The sequence below is a fragment of the Pipra filicauda genome, unplaced genomic scaffold (genome assembly GCF_003945595.2).
Source record: "Pipra filicauda isolate LSUMZ 115617 unplaced genomic scaffold, ASM394559v2 scaffold108_size2327098_pilon, whole genome shotgun sequence".
Classification (NCBI taxonomy): Eukaryota; Metazoa; Chordata; class Aves; order Passeriformes; family Pipridae; genus Pipra; species Pipra filicauda.
The window spans coordinates 285,723-304,882 of record NW_024103529.1 but is presented as its reverse complement, the minus strand read 5'-3'; the positions used below and the strand labels follow the sequence as shown (position 1 = coordinate 304,882).

The 19,160-nt window shown below is 42.2% G+C and overlaps 1 protein-coding gene across 6 annotated transcripts in view; it reads left to right on the top strand.

Annotated features, from left to right (window-relative positions):
* The first annotated feature begins 160 nt into the window (after positions 1-160).
* The window catches only part of PJA2 (praja ring finger ubiquitin ligase 2), a 32,847-nt gene continuing 13,847 nt past the window's right edge, over positions 161-19,160 (top strand). The window contains exons 1-4 of one of the 6 annotated variants that reach the window (XM_027712604.2): positions 161-322; positions 4,162-4,228; positions 4,686-4,828; positions 10,608-10,808. In XM_027712604.2, the coding sequence (XP_027568405.1) occupies positions 10,610-10,808 (199 nt within the window). In that variant the 5' untranslated portion in view covers positions 161-322; positions 4,162-4,228; positions 4,686-4,828; positions 10,608-10,609. Of the gene's footprint in view, positions 323-760; positions 909-1,122; positions 4,229-4,685; positions 4,829-10,607; positions 10,809-19,160 lie in introns of those variants that run through there. The other 5 variants (XM_027712606.2, XM_039380685.1, XM_039380668.1 and 2 more) reach the window with 5 other exon arrangements.

The window sequence follows — 19,160 nt, the reverse complement described above, 5'->3', positions numbered from 1 at the left end:
TGCCCCAGCCACGCTCAGGGGCCGTCCGCGCCCTGGTCCCCTCAGTGCTCGGCAGGGTCCCGCCCCCCAGCCGCGATTGGCCGCCTCTCTCCCTCCCGGGCCGCCATTGGCCGACGCGGGCGCCGCGCGCAGCGCGATTGGCCGAGCGACGGCGGCGGCGGCGGGACGAGCGCGGAGCGGGCCCAGCCCGGCGCGCTGGGCCGCCATAAAGGGGCGCCCGCAGGCCCTCGAGCCGTCCTGGGTGCCGAGTTCCTCTTCTCTCTCACTTTCTTCGGGGAAGAAAGCTGCGGAAGCGGCCTGTGTGGTTCTGTGGGAGCAGCCGGTGGGTCGAGTGGACGCTGCGCCCGTGAGGCCGTTGCGGGATACAGGGGGGGCCCGGCGGGGTACGCAGGGACACGGTGGGCACGGGCGGGACTGTATGGCAAAGGGGTTTGAATCTATTCCCTTTCTTTTTTGGAGGGTGAGTTTCTTGTTTGGTTGGTTGTCTTGTTTTGGTGTGTTTGATCTTGCCCCTCACAACACCGTGGCAGTGCCTCACTGCCCCCGCGAGGAAGGGGGGCCCTGTCGCTGCCCAGGTGACCCCGGGCTCGCTGCCGAGGTGCTGCTTGACATCGCCTGGTGAAGCACCCACACTTTACTGGAGGAGAGATGGGCTGAGCCACCCCCAAACTGAGGGTCAGCAAGAACGTGCGTTGGGCCCAGAATTCAAAGGATGTTTGTTAATGGGTGCTTTTAGCTGATGGCACTTTTTTTTTTCCAGACGAGCGAAATTGAATTAACCTGCGGTAACAGGTTAACCCACAGCAGGGTGGGTTTTGCACCTGGAGGAAAGTTGCACCTCCTATTGCACATTTAAAAGTTCACTTGAGCTGCTTGTCCTCAGCTGTGCTGACTGCGGTGGAACTGAGGTCTGTCAAGATACTCTGCACTGCTGATATGTGTGGCTGGATACTGCTGGTGAATTAACACTTTGAAACATATATTTTGGCTACATGGTGTGTGTCTCCATGATGCACAAAGATGTAAAAAGTTTTTTTAAAGTTTATTATAACTTGAAGGCTGAGTACTTTATAGGATGTGTTTGGAAGCTTGGAGACTGCATTTAGGTCATTTTCCCATGCTCTGACATGTTCAGCACTTCATTTTTTTCAGTATAGTTTTTGATTTGTACTTCTCTGTGCAACTGTGCACAGCTGCGAAAAATGATTTTTGATAGAGTTGCACAAATTTAGTCTAGAAAAAAATCATTATTGTAGCAATGGACAGTGCTGTCAGAGTGTTAAGTGTTCTCTTTTAATGCAAAAATGAAGAACACCTACTTTATAGATTGAAATTTCATTGAGGAGAAGTATGCTTTTTTTATGGTTGTGTAAGCAAATTTATGTAATAAAATAAGTTTGTTTGCAGCTGAGTCAGACTTGCACAGAATTGATTTCCTCATCTTTCTCACCCATCAAAGCAAGGAAAAAGTCCGGGGAAAAAAGTTAATCACGAAAATCTTATTTTGAAGTTGCATTAAAATGCAGGATCAGGAAAATTCTGTGAAATAGGCCTGTTTTTTTAATTTTTGTTTGCAATGCAGTGAATTGCAGTGTGGTGTAGGTAATGTGCAAGAGTTTGTGACAGATTAAAGGCTCATCAAAATAAGACATCCTTGTGAATTATCGCTTTGTTAAACTAGCTGTTTCCACAAAGATGTTTACTTTTGCAAAAGCACTTTGGCACAGCAAATGAAAAATACCGATATGACATACTGGATTAATTCAACAAAAATTATTATGGTTTATGTTGCAAAAAGTTAAGCTTGTGTTGCTACTGTTTTTACATCTCCCTGGTGGTCCAGAGTAACTTGTAGAAGTGTGTTCATTTTGATTCTTGGCCTCTTAGGAAGGCTTGAATGAAACCAGAAGTATTATTGTGCTGTACAGCAGTAGAGGCTAGAATCCTGTTGTACTGGGGACATTTTTGGTGCTTGTGTGTTTACAGTATGAGTCGCATTCGTTTGGCATCTGAGGTAATCGGGGGTGTGGGTGTCATTGAAACTGTCACCATAAAATTTATAGTTCCTTCAAGATTTATCCTAGTATTTCTGCATAATATGTTGAACAAAGTGTGGGGAATAAATGTGTTATAATTCATTTATTCACTAATACAGTAGTGACCCTCCCCTCTGTTTTAGTGGGTAGTTTGATAAAGTTCACCTCAGTTGCAATGGTGCTTCAGCGATCTTTCGTCTGTATGTTTAGTCATGTGTTTCAACAGGTCCCTAAGGGCTGCTTTGCATTTATTTTTCATTTGGGAAATGTGTTTAAAGACTTCAGTTAATACCTTGAAACAATGCTGGAGCTACAGAAACAACTTTGAATGTGGAATAAGCTGAGGTAAACTTGAACCTCTGGAAGAGTTGTTCTGTTCAGAACATCCATGAGCAGGGGGTGCTCTGACTGTCCCTAAAGGAGACACTAACCTGAACTGTGCACAGTACTTTCCATCAGTGTCTGGAACTTCAACTTCTGTGCTTTTGATAGCCTGAACTCAAACAAAACACACCATGCAGTTTGACGGAGTATCCTAAAGCACTTTTAGTAGTGTTGTACATACATAATGCAGGGACAGTTGTTTGGGTTGTCAAAGTGCAAAATATAGTAGGTCTTACAAGAACCTTGGTTGTCATGCAGGCCACACCTGGCTGTCTGTGTGGAGCATGGATATAACTTATTTATATGGGAAATTGAGGTAATTATTGATGAGCTCTTAGTAATGAGTGGAATACTCTGCAAGGATGACAGAGTGGATGGCCATGTAAGTTGCTAAATGCTCATGTGTCGTGGGGAAAAATATTTAGCAATTCTGCTGCCAATGGCATTAATCATTCTGAGTAGTTTTAAAACAGCTTTTCAAATTTGATTATTTCAAGTCTGATGTTTTTATACTAAACCCTTACACAGCATTTCAGGTAACTAAAAATGTGACTGTGGAAGCAGAGAGAATTCCAGCTGACACACACATATGTGTGTGTCTGTAATGCTTATTAAAACATAATTTGAAAAGGTTGTGGTGGTTCAGATTCCAAAATCCCCTGTGGTTTTTCTGAATTGCTGTGGCATCTCAATATCTCTCTATTAGATGCTAAGCGGGGGGGAGGGAAATCCAAGGTGATAACAGATTTGAGATTTAAATGATGCCACTAGTTGATACTATAGAAAAGTATAATACAGAGAAACAGTTCTGATCCTGAGGGTGGATTGTGGATTAGGATAATCTGTTATACCGAAATGTCCTATCACGTCATCTTAGTGTCAGAATGTTCCAAAACATTCAAGAGAAGTTTCCATAACCCAGATGAGTTTAAACAATAGCAAGGTCTGCCTTCTGTTCTAGTGGCTCTGTAGTCAACTTTATATATTAGATAAGTGTCTGTTCATTAAGTGTTTGGTGAACCAGACATTTGCAGTTTGGTGATAGGTTAAAAAAAATTGTGGAGTAAGATTTTGAGCAGTTCTGTCAGGAATCTGCAACAGTGTTTTTGAGGCCTAAAAATTGTCTCCTAGGTAATGGATCTGTAATATGTTTCCATGATTGTAATAAGTTGCTTTAAGGGAAAAGTAATAGTTTTCAAAAGGAGATGACAAAATAAAGGAAATCAAGTATTTGTACCCAGCCAGTAAAATGAGTGCAATTTCATACAGCATTTTGATTGTGTGATCTTTCAGAAATTTAAAAAATAAAAATGTGTGTAAAAGTAATAAAGAAGTTGATCAGTAGATAAATTGTGATTTATGTGAGAATGAGCAAATAGTGAAAAGGAATAATGCTACAGGTTGTATCTTATTCTGCACACCAGTGTGGAGAAAAAAACCCCACACAGATTTTCCCCTCACCTCAAACATAGATGTGTGACTGTGATTCCAGCCCTGGGAGCAGAATAAATATCCTGTCTTATGGCCTTCACTCCAGTGCAGCTCTGTATGTTGCTATTTGCCAAAACAGAGGGAAGTGTTGACTCGTGTGTAAACTTGTCTTCTGTAATCCTCTACTGCTCTTCTACTTAGCTGGACATTGCTAATTATTTCCCTATTAGTAATTTGCTCAGTTGTTTATTCCTACCTGACAATAATAGCCCATGCTTCTCTTTTTGAGGATGATCTTGCTTCTTCACAGATATATTAGAACTGCTTCAGATTCTGTTGCTGAAATTTGTACGTTTTGAAGGCCCATCTGACTTCAGGTGAGCTATCCTGTCTGTCTGTTGGTTCAGAGGCTTTTGTTACTCTTGTATCCAAGGTACAGAATTATGTTTATGAAAGGAAAAGAATGGATTTTAAGTGGTGAGATTTCACTATTCTTCAGGGGTAAAAACATCTTTCCAAAAAATTACTCTCGCCATTTCTGGTTGTGAATAATGTTTTGTTACATGTTTTGGGTTAACTTTGCTTTAACAAAGGCAGTTATTAGTCTGATAAATTGTACCTCTTCATCATGTAAGAGTTTCCAGGACCTGAACTTCCACCTTGGGATTCTTTGGTCATTTCTTATTTTCTGTGTTTATCAGACAGAAAGGAAGCGATTGTTCTAATTTCTAGCATATGTTGGGGTCATCTGCACTGGCAGAAGTAGAAGTGTACCTTGTCTGCTTAAAGAATAGAAAAGTTTTGGCATTTGAGTATTGAGTGTTTGTCTTTCAGCTCTAGAGAGATGCTTCATCCTCTGGAAAGTTTGTAATTGGAACTGAAACAGAAATGCAAAATGTGGAAGTCATAAAAAGAGAGGATATAATCCGGGGGGGAGGTAGCGACTGAATTTTTGGAAATCTTCTGACAATCTGTAGGTAAGAATTGCTACTTCCATGCCTTTAGTTTAGTACACCTGTTTAGTATACAAAAACTTGTGATATTGAGGAAGGAGAGAGATAAGGAAGCTTCCCTGATGATTAGCAGCCCATGATAGTATTCTGTATTAACAGAAAAGATTGCTACAGGGACTAGTGGCAAAGTAAAGCTTTTTATTCCCTAAGTTATAATGCTTTCTAAGGGAGGATGGACTTGCTCTTACTTGGTTTGTGCATAACACTGTCCTCATCTTTAAAAGCTTTTAATACTTCAGTTACTTAATCTTCCCTGTCAAGTTGAGGTTTAATGTGTAGTTTCTGCTGAAGCTATTAGTCAGAATAAAAAGTGAAAAAGAAAACTGAAAAGCTGATAGATTTTAACAATAGTAAAGCAGAGCTGTCAATTGATCTGATCAAACACAGGATTGAGACAAAGTCAAGGAAGGTGAAAATGTTGCATTTTAACTATTTACAGTTTTGTGTAAGACAGTAAAGAGAACAGGGCTAAAGTCAGAGCAAGTCAATACAAATAAACTGGAAATAATGCAAAGTTGTGTAGCGTTGCAGCAGCTGGATCATGGAATGGCTCAGTTCCCTCACTCCAGTTGTGCTAATGTAACTGCTGAGCTTTTTAAGAGTGAAGACAGATTTAGATCCTCAAAGGAGATTTAGTAGAGCTGAGTAGGTTCATGCAGTCTGACTTACAGCTAAATTTCTTCCTAGGAGTTTGTGTGGGACTATGTTCTGTATTTTCTGCTGGGAACTGTTGATAACACAACAGGGATGTTTCTGTAATTGCTGATCAAGGCTTTCATTGAACCAAGGCCTTTTCTGCCTCTCACCCCACCTGTGAGCAGGCTGGGGGTGCACAAGGAGCTGGGAGGGGGCATAGCCAGGACAGCTGATTCCATCTGACCACAGGAATACCTCAGACCATATTGTGTCATGCTCAGCATGTGAAGCTGATGTGGGGCAAAGGAGGTTGGCCAGGCTGCTGTTATTTAGGGACTGGGCATCAGTGGGGTGCTGGTGAGCAATTAGGGCATTTTTTTTGCATCATTCTTCTCACTTGTTTTTATTTCTTTGCCTCCTTATTTTTTTCTTTCGAAAAGAAATTAAATTGTCTTTATCACTGCCCATGCGTTTACCCTTCTGAGTCTCACCTTTCCTACTGGGTGAGAGAGTGGGAGAGCACCGATGTCGTGCTTAGCTGCCTACCAGATTTAGACCATGACATATGGTTTTCTGAGGTTCAGATAAATCCTGGACAGTAAAAGTAAATTCTAACTAAATATTAATTGTTTGGAATAGTAAATTGATACTGTATGTAGTTTGAAGCTCTTGAGCATAATAAAAAAAAAAAAATTAAAGAATTTTGTGTTAATTTACCCATAGTGTAAATTACCTCTCACCCATAGTGGTGAGAGGTAAATTGTGATAGTAATATGTTGTTTCAATAATTTAAATGGATATACTCCTCTCCCTTTTGGGAATTATTACATGCCTTTCCTCTGTTAACTGAAAAGAAGCAATTTCTTCTCAGTCCTGAGCAGTGGTGCTTAGAAAACTGAAAATTCTCCATTCTAATTCAAATTTCCTTTTAATTCATCTGCTCTTGGAAGCTTTCAATACCTACAAGAAAGAAAGAGATTTAGAATATTGGTTAAAGGTAAAGCATGTTGGATGATACAGTTTAAAAGACAATATGAATATTTTTACTTGCAACTTTAAGTTGATCAGGGAGGTGCTTTCATTATGATTTAGAATTACTCAGGTAAGGGAAAAGGTGCCAATAATGTGAGCTGGTTTTAAGTTTTGCCCATTTGACAGCCAAATGAAGTCATACTTCTGGGAATAAATGCAGATTTATTTTTTTTTAAGATGGTAACCTAGAAACAGTGATTGTGTCAATATTACATGCTTTCCCTTTTCAAACCTTGAATGCAAGATCGTGTTGTTGCCTCGTAGAAGAAAATATTTTCTATAATTCGTAGAGGTGAAAGAAAAAAGAGCAACTGAGTAGGATAAAGGATTTATTTTTCCTTCCATGTCAAGTGTTGTTGAGATTGGGACCAGAATAGGCATATAAGTTTTTTAAGAATGCTAGGAAAAGTCTGAGGAAGAACATAAAAAGATATGAGTTATTAGAAGACTGAAAAAAGAAATTCTTAGATATTTGGGGCTAACTTCACATTTCTTAAAAAAAACCAACAACCTAGTTAAATACCTTCTGCAGCAGAAAATCACCTGAGACTGCTTCCCCCATCCCCCCAACTCTTGCCCTACTCACATTCCTGCTTCCCATGCCACATTCTCCCAAGTTTTTTTTCTCCTGTGAGGTGTATAATAGGCCTAGGAGATAACTCTGTGTGAAGGAATGATACCAGCGAAATAAAATTCTACATAATAGGGTGAAAATAAGATCCAGGTAAATTTGATGAAACCTTGGGACGTTTCAGCGGAAGTTACGAAATGCAGTTGTGTGTTCCTTTAACTACAAAAATTGCTGAGTGTGTAAGGGTGTCCATTATATCAGCTCTCGGAAGAAAGGTAGGATTTTGTTCAGATGCTCAGAACTGCTTTGGATAAACTGATTCTAATTTATATGATTTTTTTACCATTGCTTTTATGAACTAGACTGCTGCAACAAAGTTGTGCCATCCAGGTAGATCACAGCAGCTCTGGGAGTCACAAATAAGACCAGTCTGCCTGCTTCTTTGGCACTCAGCATCACCCTGTTCAGGAATTAGGTTCATGCCACAAGTCACAGAATCAGAGAATGCTTTGGGTTGGTGATTTCTTTGAGCAGTGTTGTAAGATCCCAGTCATATACCTTTGTCCCAAGAAAGCTCCTTCTTTTTATCTGTAGTGTGCGGGATGTGAGGGAGTTGAGAAGATGGGTAAGAACAAAAAGTAATGGAGAGGAAAGTAAAGGGAGGTGATTGGGTTTCGGTGGGTGAGAATTGGATCCTGTCACCATGTGAGTGAGCAGGAAACTCCGATTGTCCTACATCTGACTCTGTAAAGTGGAATGGTTTGAGATTTGTATGTAGGATTGTGGTCAAGAAAGTGGATAATTTCTGAATGCTCAAATTACAGTACTAAGTTGTGAACACCTGTATGCATGCATCTGCTCTAATCTTGAACATTGTCTTACTTCTGGAAAAACAGTTTGGGGGTTTTTTTTCCTTTGAAAGAGGACAAGTTGGTTAGGCAAGTCAGATGGATTGGGTCTAGGTTCTGAGGCTTCCGGTGCTACAGCCTGTAATTTGCTGTTTCTAGGGAGTGGTATTTTTAGTGCAGTATTTGTAGAAGAAGAAGCATTCTACTCTGCATCTATTATTAAGGCAGTGCCTGGGAAAGGCCGGACCTACCTGTTTGCATACTGTGCATCTTAGGAGATGGTCTCTCCTGTTTTTGTTCTTTTTAATCCAGCTCTGGTAATCTAAAATACTTTCCTGCTAATGATCCCTCTGAGGAGTTCAGGTAATTGGAGGTGTGTGTAGAAGTGAGTTACTGGGTTGTGTGCCCTACCTTAGTTATTTAATCACGAGTGCATTGCATCTCTAAGATGGTCAGTTTTGCAGAACTGCATATTGTCAGTGGATATTGAGTGTTTTTGAACAGGACCACTAAACTAAGCTTCTGAAGAAGGATAGAGCAAAACCCACTTTTAAGGCTGAGTTAGCCTGGAAGTACCTGAGAGAGGATATTGTGTCTCACGAGCTTGATTGCCTGAAGGGTTTCTGGTAAATTTGGTGTCTGGATTCAGATGCATAATTGTAGCTCATTTTAAGCAGGCAGGCAGGCAAATAACTAAATGCATACATCCTTCTCTTAATTTGAGATATTTTATATCTAGGTAAAAGTTAACCTCTTAGGAAAACCAAATGTGACATCCATACTTTCATGTGGCATCCAGTGATGAAAGCTTTCACTGTGTTGATCCAATAAATCTTCCCCAGGGCAGAGGAATAATAACTGCATGCTGTATCTTTTAAGAACAGCTGAATACAAGATGAGATACTCTGAATGCGTTATTTGGAACAAAAAAATGTAGTGCATTGCACAGATTTTGCATGCTGTGAGCATCAATTTTTTAAAAATAAAACATTTACATTCAGAGATTTTGACTCTCTTGAGCGGACATGTGCTTTTGAACAATACTGGTGTTTTTAGAGAGCAAAATTAAGAATTAGACAATTGTGTTGTATTTTTACCTTGTTTATTTCAACCACTTGAGGACAGATTTCTGCATTGCTGTTGTGATTTACTAATCTAACTGCTGTGTTCTGCTCTTCAAGTTTGGACGTTGCTGCTTTTTGTCAGCTCCCTCTGGCAGTCTGCTGACCAGCCACATTGTAATCAGTTGAAATTTAAGAATTGTTAGAGCTTACTTGAATAAAATTACCTTGTTGGTTGACTTAGTAGAGATATTAACTACTGGCTGACTTGTTAAAAAAATTGCCAGTGCTATTTTTCCTGCATTAGTTGCAAAGTGGGGTTTTTTTGTTTGTTTGTTTGTTTTTTGTGAAGATTGATTGGGTTTTCACCTTTCTAAGGAGTGCTATAGTTAAAAGCAAAATTGCCATTTTAGCTTCTGTAGTTTAATATGGGATGGGCACATTTGGACAAATACCTGAAAATATTTTCAGGGAAGATTATATGTAATCAGACTACATAAAGCTTCATAGATAAATGAGGAAAAAAGACTAAGATACCTGCTAATAGATATTCTCTTTTTAAGGGCAATGAAGAGATTAATTTCACAGCCAGGAAATAAAAAAGCTTTCATATTTTTGTGAAGTTTGTAATACTCTATATTAATGGTGGCAAAATTTATCTTCCTAGTCTTTAATGTCAACTTTTTAATTTGGTGAGTTTCAAGAACAGAAACTTACTACTTTGTTAATTCCATATATAGTAAAGATTAAAAGTGACTTAGGGGGACACAAAAAAGCCACTGTACATTTGAAATACCGAACTTCTAATTGCATTTGTACAAGCAATAGCCTTTGGATATGAACCCTTTTGTTAGATTATTAACAGCTGATACTACTGCTGTATGAAAATCTGTCTTTATTACAATGTTGGCAGCTTTTCCCCACTGTTTTTCCTGTTCCTTTGTGCTACTTAACCCATATTTTCTTGGTAAAAGGAGTAAGTTCCAATAATATAAAAAACTGCTGTAAGAAGAAGCTGTTATATGGCAATGCTTTCTGTGGCTATTCCTGAACACGCTACCTAGTATTAAGAATAAAGCTTTCTCCCTGGGAGTTGGGCCTTTTGCTTTAGAAGGTGTGATGTGATTAATTCTACTTTTCTGGTCACAAAGTTAAGCTATCTAGGGCTGCCTGAATTGTTCTGAATAATCTGAAGGATTTTCCATTACAGTGCTTGCAAATCTTTTCTGAAAGCTGATACATTTTGTGTCAGATTTATGTGTAGAAGTGCAAAAAAAAAAGTTTGACATCTGGACTTGATCTTTAAATTTTTTTTGTAAAGTGTCTGGTATTTACTACAAATATGTTAAGGTAGAGGTAAGATCAGTATTTGCCAACATTATTTCGTGTCAATGAAGACTGTTACATTCTTGTATAACATGCAGGCCCAGAGCACTTCTTAATAATTGTACTGTTGGTAAAGCTCAAGACTTTAGAGAAATGGAAAATTCCTTCCTAAAAAAGTACAGCAGAGTTTTAGAGAAGAGGAAAATTACAAAGCCATATTGTTGTCTAATGAGTACCTGTCTTTTTCTTTCCTTTATAATCTCACGTAGCAATGGGCCAGGCAGCTGCCAAACCTGCAGGCCCAAAACCTGCAGGAATATATCAGGCTATTACAGGTAGAAGATGTGGAAGAAGACATGCCTGCGTTGGCTTTACACCACTTTCAAATAGTCAAGATGGAGATGCACATAAACCCAACGAAGACTGCAAACAATTAGACTTGGAGGATGTTCAGGAAGAGAGTTCTTTATGTATGTACCTATCTTTGTGTATGTGCTTTTTAGTTGCAAACTGGGATGCTTGTGGGTGGAGGAGGAAGACACATAGAGAAATGTGGAGGGAAGAGAACAGCCACTTAAATAATGTGTAAAGTACATTGCATATGTCTTTATTTTGTCTTCATACTGAATTTCATTTTACAAAGTGTAGTCTAATCTAGGCTGTGTGATTTTGCCTGAATGAGTTAATGCATTCTAACAAACTAGATAATAGTGTATAATTCAAATTATTTTGTCTTCATATCAAATTAAAAATCACATTTGGAAGAGAGTGCCTATTCTAACCTTCTTTTTGGAACTAGGCTACAAAATATTTGCTGTGTCATAGACCAGGTTGTTCTGTCTTTGTCAGACCTACTGTAAATACATTGGGAATTAGTTTAAGCCTATTAAAAAAATCTTTAAAAGTTGTTTTTTGTTTGTTTGTACCAGTTACACCACTTGTCTTTCTTGTTTAATGAATATTGGATGCTAATAGCACAGGTGATATTTGCCTCAGTTCCTGTACTGTCTGGGATAGATGAGGAGTTAAATAAAGAGTGGCGTAAAAAAACCCAACTCCTCAACAGATGGCTAAAGGATTGGTGCCACCGTCAAAATTTTGGTTTCTTTGACCATGGGGCAAACTCCATGGTACCTAGTTTCTTAAAATCGGATGGGATTCATCTTTCTAGGAAGAAGAAGAGGACTGTAGCCCATAAGTTAGCAAGGTTGATCAGGAGGGCTTTAAACTAGGTTTGAAGGGGGAAGGGGTTAGAACCGGGCTCTCCAGTGATCAGCCTAAGGATGGAAAGCCTGAGTTAAGAATTAAATCAACAGCCCACCTGAAGTGCATGTACACTAATGCATGCAGTATGGGCAACAAACAAGAGGAGCTGGAAGCCACTGTGCAGCAGGAAGGCTATGATGTAGTCGCCATCACAGAAACGTGGTGGGATGACTCGCATGACTGGAGTGTTGCCATGGATGGCTACAAGCTCTTCAGAAAGAACAGGCAGGGTAGGAGAGGTGGAGGGGTGGCTTTATATGTTAGAGAGTCTCTAACTTGAGATCAGCAACGATAAGGTTGAGTGCCTGTGGACCAGAATCAGGGGGAAGACCAACAAGGCCGACATCATCATAGGTGTCTGTTACAGACCGCCCAACCAGGATGACGAAGGGGATGAAATATTCTACAAGCAGCTGGCGGATGTCTCGAAATCGTCAACCCTTGTCCTTGTGGGTGACTTTAACCTGCCGGATATCTGCTGGGAGCTCAATACTGCAGAGAAGAGGCAGTCTAGGAATTTCCTGGAGTGTATAGGGGACAATGTCCTTCATCAACTGGTAAATGAACCTACCAGGGGTAAGGCCCCGCTAGACCTGCTGTTTACAAACAGAGAAGGGCTGTTGGGAGATGTAGTGGTTGAAGGCCGCCTGGGAAATAGTGACCATGAAATAATAGAATTTTCAATACTCAGAGATTCAAGGAGAAACAACAATAAAACCTCTACGCTGGACTTCCGGAGGGCAGATTTTGACCTATTCAGAAGTCTAGTCCAGAGCATACCCTGGGAAACAACCCTTGAAAACAAGGGGGTCCAGGAGGCATGGATGTGCTTCAAGCAGGAAGTTTTGAGTGCACAGGAACAGGCTGTACCGGTGTGCCGAAAGGCAAGCCGGTGGGGAAGACAACCAGCTTGGTTAAACAGGGAGATTCTGAAGGAAATCAGGGATAAAAAGAGAGTTTACCGACTGTGGAAGAAAGGGCTGGCTACTTACGAAGAATTCAGGAAGACAGCTAGATCATGCAGAAAGAAAATCAGGGATACAAAAGTGCAATTTGAAGTTAAATTAGCCACTTCTGTTAGGGATAACAAAAAGTCCTTCTATAAATACATTAATAACAAAAGGAGGGGCAAAGAAAACCTCCATTCTTTGAGGGACTTGGAGGGAAACATAGTTAATAGAGATGAGGAGAAGGCTGAGGTACTTAACACCTACTTTGCCTCAGTTTTTACCAGTAGGACAGGTGGCCCTCAAGGCAACTGGCCTCTGGAGCTGGTAGACAGAGATAGGAAACCAAATAGTCCCCTTGTATTCCAGGAGGAAATAGTTAGTGACTTACTGAGTCATCTGGATCCTAACAAGTCTATGGGACCAGACGGGATCCATCCTAGGGTGATGAGGGAGCTGGCAGAAGAGCTTGCCAAGCCGATCTCCATCATCTTCCAACAATCCTGGCTCACTGGGGAGGTCCCAGATGACTGGAAGTTGGCAAATATCACCCCAATCCATAAAAAAGGTTACAAGGCTGACCCGGGTAACTACAGCCTGTCAGCCTGACCTCACTGCCTGGCAGAGTTATGGAGCAGATTATCCTGTGTTAAATCACACAGCAGCTACAGGATGGACAAGGGATCAGACCCAGCCAACATGGGTTTAGGAGGGGCAGATCCTGTTTGACCAACCTGATCTCCTTTTATGATCAGGTGACCCACCTGGTGGAGGAGGGGAAGGCTGTGGATGTGGTCTATCTGGACTTCAGCAAAGCCTTTGACACTGTCTCCCATAGCATACTCCTGGAAAAGCTGGTAGCCCACGGCTTGGACAGGGGCCCTCTGTGCTGGGTCAGGAACTGGCTGGAGGGCCGGGCCCAGAGAGTGCTGGTGAACGGAGCTGCATCCAGCTGGCGACCGGTCACCAGTGGTGTTCCCCAGGGGTCAGTGCTGGGCCCAGTCCTTTTTAACATCTTTATCGATGATTTAGATGAGGGGATTGAGTCCACCATCAGCAAATTTGCAGATGACACCAAGTTGGGAGGGAGTGTCGACCTGCCAGAAGGCAGGAGGGCTCTGCAGAGGGATCTGGATAGACTGGAGAGATGGGCTGACTCCAATGGAATGAAGTTCAACAAGGCCAAGTGGCGGGTCCTGCACTTTGGCCACAACAACCCCCTGCAGCGCTACAGGCTGGGCACAGAGTGGCTGGAAAGCAGCCAGGCAGAAAGGGACCTGGGGATGCTGATCGACAGGAGGCTGAACACGAGCCAGCAGTGTGCCCAGGTGGCCAAAAAGGCCAATGGCATCCTGTCCTGTATCAAAAATAGCGTGGCCAGCAGGAGCAGGGAAGTGATCCTTCCCCTGTACTCTGCATTGGTGAGGCCACACCTTGAGTATTGTGTTCAGTTCTGGGCCCTTCAGTTCAGAAAGGATATTGAGGTGCTGGAGCAGGTCCAGAGAAGAGCAACGAGGCTGGTGAAGGGACTGGAGCATAAGTCTTATGAGGAGAGGCTGAGGGAGCTGGGGTTGTTTAGTCTGGAGAAGAGAAGGCTTAGAGGTGACCTCATCACTCTCTTCAACTACCTGAAGGGAGGTTATAGCCAGGTGGGGGTTGGTCTCTTCTCTCAGGCAACCAACAATAGGACAAGGGGACACGGGCTCAAGCTCTGCCAGGGGAGGTTTAGGATAGATGTTAGGAAGAAATTCTTTACAGAGAGGCTTATCAGGCATTGGAACGGCCTACCCAGAGAGGTGGTGGATTCACCATCCCTGGAGGTTTTTAAAAAGAGATTGGATGTGGCCCTTAGTGCCATGATATAGTAATTGGAGTTGGATCAGGGGTTGGACTTGATGATCTTGGAGGTCTTTTCCAACCCAACCTATTCTATGATTCTATGATTCTATTTCCCAAAATATCTTCTTTGACTTCAAAATATCTTCTGAATAATAACTTAATATAGGAATACAGAATGGCTTCTTGGATTAGAAATACAGTCCCATTTCTCTGGCTGAAGTTTTCAGCAAAAAAACCCCCCACATTTGATATAACCTCAGATCTTCCAAAGTGCCTGGGGAAAAAGGACTTGGGAGTGCTGGTTGACACCAGCTAAACATGAGCCAGCAATGCCCATGTGGCCATGGAATCCTGGCCTGCATCAGCAATAGTGTGGGAGCAGGAACAGGGAAGTGACTGCCCCCCTGTGCCACTGGTGAGGCACCTTGAGTGCTGTGTCCAGATTTGGGCCCCTCACTATAAAAAGGACACTGAGGTGTTGGAGCATGTCCAGAGAAGGGCAGCAGAGCTGGGAAGGGTCTGGAGCACAAGTCTGAGGAGCAGCTGAGGGTGTTTAGTCTGGAGAAAAGGAGGGTCAGGAGGGACCGTCTCACTCTCTACAACTACCTCAGAGGAGGTTGTAGTAAGGTGGGTGTGGGTCTCTTCTGCCAAATAACAAGGAATAGGACAAGATGAAGTGGCCTCAGGTTGTACCAGGGGAGGTATAGGTCGAATATTAGGGAAAATTTCATCACCAGAGAGTTTGTAAAGAATTGGAACAGGCTGCCCAGAAAAGTGATGGAGTCAGCAATTCCTGGTGAGGAATGCTGGAGGTATTTAAAAGGTGTGCATACATGGTGCTTAGGAACACAGTCTGGTGGTGGACTTGGCAGTGGTAGATTTATGGTTAGACTCAATGATCTTAGAGGTCTTTTCCAACCTGACTGATTTTGGGATTCTACAGAGTAGCGTTTTTTCCTCCTTCCTTTATAAGACTGTTTTGAACTGTTTTCTTCTAATTTTTTTTTTATAATAGCATAGTTTAGCTTTGTCATATACTCCTGTTCTTGTAGTCTTGTGTGATGTAGATTGTCTTGGGGTGGTTTTAATTTTTTGTAATTTGTATATTTTTACTGTTGTCTATGCTTCTTACATTTTCTACACTTTCATTGAGTTAAAGGTTTATCTCCTGTAAGGAAGTGTTGACATTTATGGAACCTTCCTTCTGTCTCTGTATAATGCTACCACATTTCTTGTTTCAGCTACACAGACACGAGCATACAGTTATTTTAGGGGCCACTAGAAATATGCAGTTTAAGAGTGTATTATCTCCTTGTTCTTAATACAGTTGCTCTATATGTAAACTAGACTAACTACAAAATGCTAAATTTCCTTGTATGTGTTACAACTCTTCAGATTTATCTTTGAGAAACATTTTGGATTGATTTACTTTCTTTACCTGAACTGGGTTACATTTTTCCCCAGTTGATAACTTATTTTTGTATGGGTAGGTATTACCTAAAATGCTGCATATTTCCTTCCTAATTGGCATGACATTTTATATAGAATTGTAGTATCGTTGAATATCCTGAGTTGGAAGGGGACCCACAAGGATCATCAGAGTTCAACTCCTGGCCCTTCACAGGTCATTCCAAAAATCACATAATAGAGAGTATTGTCCAAATGCTTCTTGAACTGTAAGGCTTGGTGCTGTGACCACTTCCCCGGGGAGCCTGTTCCAGTGCCCAGCCACCCTCTGGGTAAAGCAACGTTTCCTAATATCCAGCCTAAAGCTCCCCTGACACAATGTCAGGCTGTTCCCTTGAGTCCTGTCACTGGTCACCACAGAGAAGAGATCAATGCCTGCCCCTCCTCTTCACCTTGGGAGGAAGGTGCAGACTGCAGTCAGGTCTTCCTTCAGTCTCCTCTTCTTCAGGCTGAACAGACCAAGTGCCCTCAGCTGCTCCTCATATGAAGGTACCTCTAGACCCTCACCATCTTTATGGCCCTCCTTTGGACACTCTTTATTGTAGTGCCCAAAACTGCCACAGTATTCCAGGCGAGGCTGCCCCGGGTCAGAGCAGAGCAGGACAGTCCCCTCCCTCGCCTGGCTGATGATGCTTTGCCTGATGCCCCCCAGGATACGGTTGGCCCTCCTGGCTGCCAGGGCACTGCTGACTCATATTCAACTTGCCATTGACCAGGACCTCTAAGTCCCTTTCCATTGGGCTGCTTTCCAGCATCTCATTAAATCTCGCTTTTAGTATCATCCGCAAACTTACTTGATGTACCTTTGAGTTGTGATTCCAAGTTGTTTATGAAGATGTGGAAGAGCACTGGCCCTGGAATGGAGCCCCACTAGTGACAGGTCACCAGTCTGATGTCACCCCATTCACTATAACCCTTTGTGCCTCACCCATCAGCCAGTTGCTTACCCACCACACAATGTGTATGTCCAGCTGTGAGCTGGGAATTTTGTCCAGAAGAATCGTCTGAGAGACAGCATTGAAAGCTTTATTGCTTGCAATCAAACAACTCCATCAACTGGCTTCTCTTGATCCAGTCGGTGGGTTGTCTTGTGACAAAAGGAAATTAGGTTTGTCCAGCAGGACATTCCCCTCATGAAGCCGTGCTGGCTGTAACCAATGGCTGCATTGTCCTTCAAATGTTTATCAGTACATCCTGGAATCGTATTCTCCATAATTTTACCAGTCAGAGTGAGACTGACAGGCCTGTAGTTTCCAGGGTCATCCTTCCTGCCCTTCTTGAAAATTGGGAAATTGTTTGCCAGCTTCCAGTTGACTGGAATATCCCTGTGATTCCCAAAACCATTAAAAAATTGTTGAGAGAGGCCTTGTGATGACATCAGCCAGCTCTTTGATTATCCTTGGATGAATCCTATCAGCCCCCCACAGATTTACAGAGATCCAGCTGGAGCAAGCAGCAGATCCCACACAAGTTCAGTGTCAACCGGGAGTTTATTGCTCTCACAGTCATGGTCCTCCAGCTTGGGGCACTGGACCCCCTTAGCCCATCATCTCTATTGAAGATAGAGGCAAAGAGAGATTTAAACACCTCTGCCTTGTTTATGTCCCTGTCTGTGAGGTGACCATCCTCATCCTGCAACATGCCAATGTTATTTCTGCACTGCCTTTTCCTCTTGCTGTATTTAAAAGAGCTGTTTTTATTGTCCCTTGCACTTCTTCCCAGCTTCAACTCCAGCTGAGCTCTGGCCTCTTGAATTTTCTCCCTACAGTGATGAGCAGCCTCTCTGTATTCCTTCCACATTACCCCACCTTTCTTCCACTGGGCATACACCTTTTTTTTTTTTTTTTTTTGCTTTAGCTTCAGAAGAAGATCCTTGCTCAGCCAAACCAGCCTTCTGCTTCCCCTGCTTGACTTCAGACATCTTGGAATTGCCTGTTTCTGTACCCTTAGGAGGTGGTGCTTAAAGAGTGACTGGCACTGGTGGACTCTAGCACCTTCAGAGGGATTTTCCTGCGGGACCTCACTAACTTTTTTCTGAGCAGCCTGGAGTCTACTTCCCTCCTGTCCAGGGTTGAAGTTTTGCTGGCACTTTTCTTTCTGTCACCTGAGATTTTACACAGGATCACGTTGTGTTTGCTGTGGCCAAGACGGCTGCCAGTCCCCACGCATGAGACCCTCTCTGTTAACAAGCAACAGCTCAAGGAGGGCACCTTTCCTAGTCAGCCCTTTAGTACCTGTACCATGAACTTATCATCCAGGTGTTTAAAGAATCTAGGAAACTGGAATATAGGTAGAAGGAGATATCCTTGGAAATATTAAAAATATGACTGGATTTGGTCCTTGGTAACCTACTGTACGTGAATCTGAGCAAGCGGAGTGGACTGGATGATCTCCAGAGGGGCCTGCCTGCCAGCCTTGGCTGTTAGTGGTTTAGTAAAGGAGCTTCAAGATTTTAATTAGATAAAATGTAATGATACAGTATTACTTCCTGGAAGCCAGACTCCTAGAGCTGAGAGGCATAGCTCTCATAAGATTCCAGTGCCACGAATTCACCAACCTAGTCATGGATAACTATTTAGATGAGAGATGAGACTTTTTTTTTTCCTAATTTTTTAAGGTCTTGTAGTTATGTTTCTAAACCCCTAACTATTGACTTAAAGTGCTTTCAAGTTATGCAAACCATTTTGTGTTCAAAAATAGATTGGACAATTGCCTTGGATAGGAGTTTACAAATTACTTGAACAGAGGATTGATTTTGTAGTAGCAGCAGTATACATGTTTTAACTCTTGCTGCTAAATTTGATGTTTATTGTCCCTTTATGCAAGAGGTGTTGTAGTGTCATATAACTAAACTGCATTTGTGATGAGGCAACTACTAGCTGCAATACAACATTCAACCCTGCTATTATTTTCTTATGTGGAGTTACACTCAAAACTGCACATGCAAAATACAGTGCTCTTAGTATGTAATTTATAGTACCAATAAGTGACTTTATCTGAGTGTGGTAGAAGGCACAGTTTAGCCAGTGTAGTGGTTTGAACCAGGTTTTCCCCCTGAAGCTAAGAAAATGGTAAAACCCCAGGGGGTGGTGACCCCTGGAAGTTTTGTCCAATGGGCACTTCTGCGAAATGTAAACATACCACAAGGAAACGGAAGAGAAGGTTAGTTGTAGTTGGGTTGTAGAAGTGGTAGCCATGTTCTGAGGCCACAAGGAGCAGAGGGCAAGAGCCCCTGGGGGGGGCTTTGGCCCCCAGCCCCCAGCGGGGACCTGGAACAGCATAAAGCTGGGCTAGGTGCCTGCA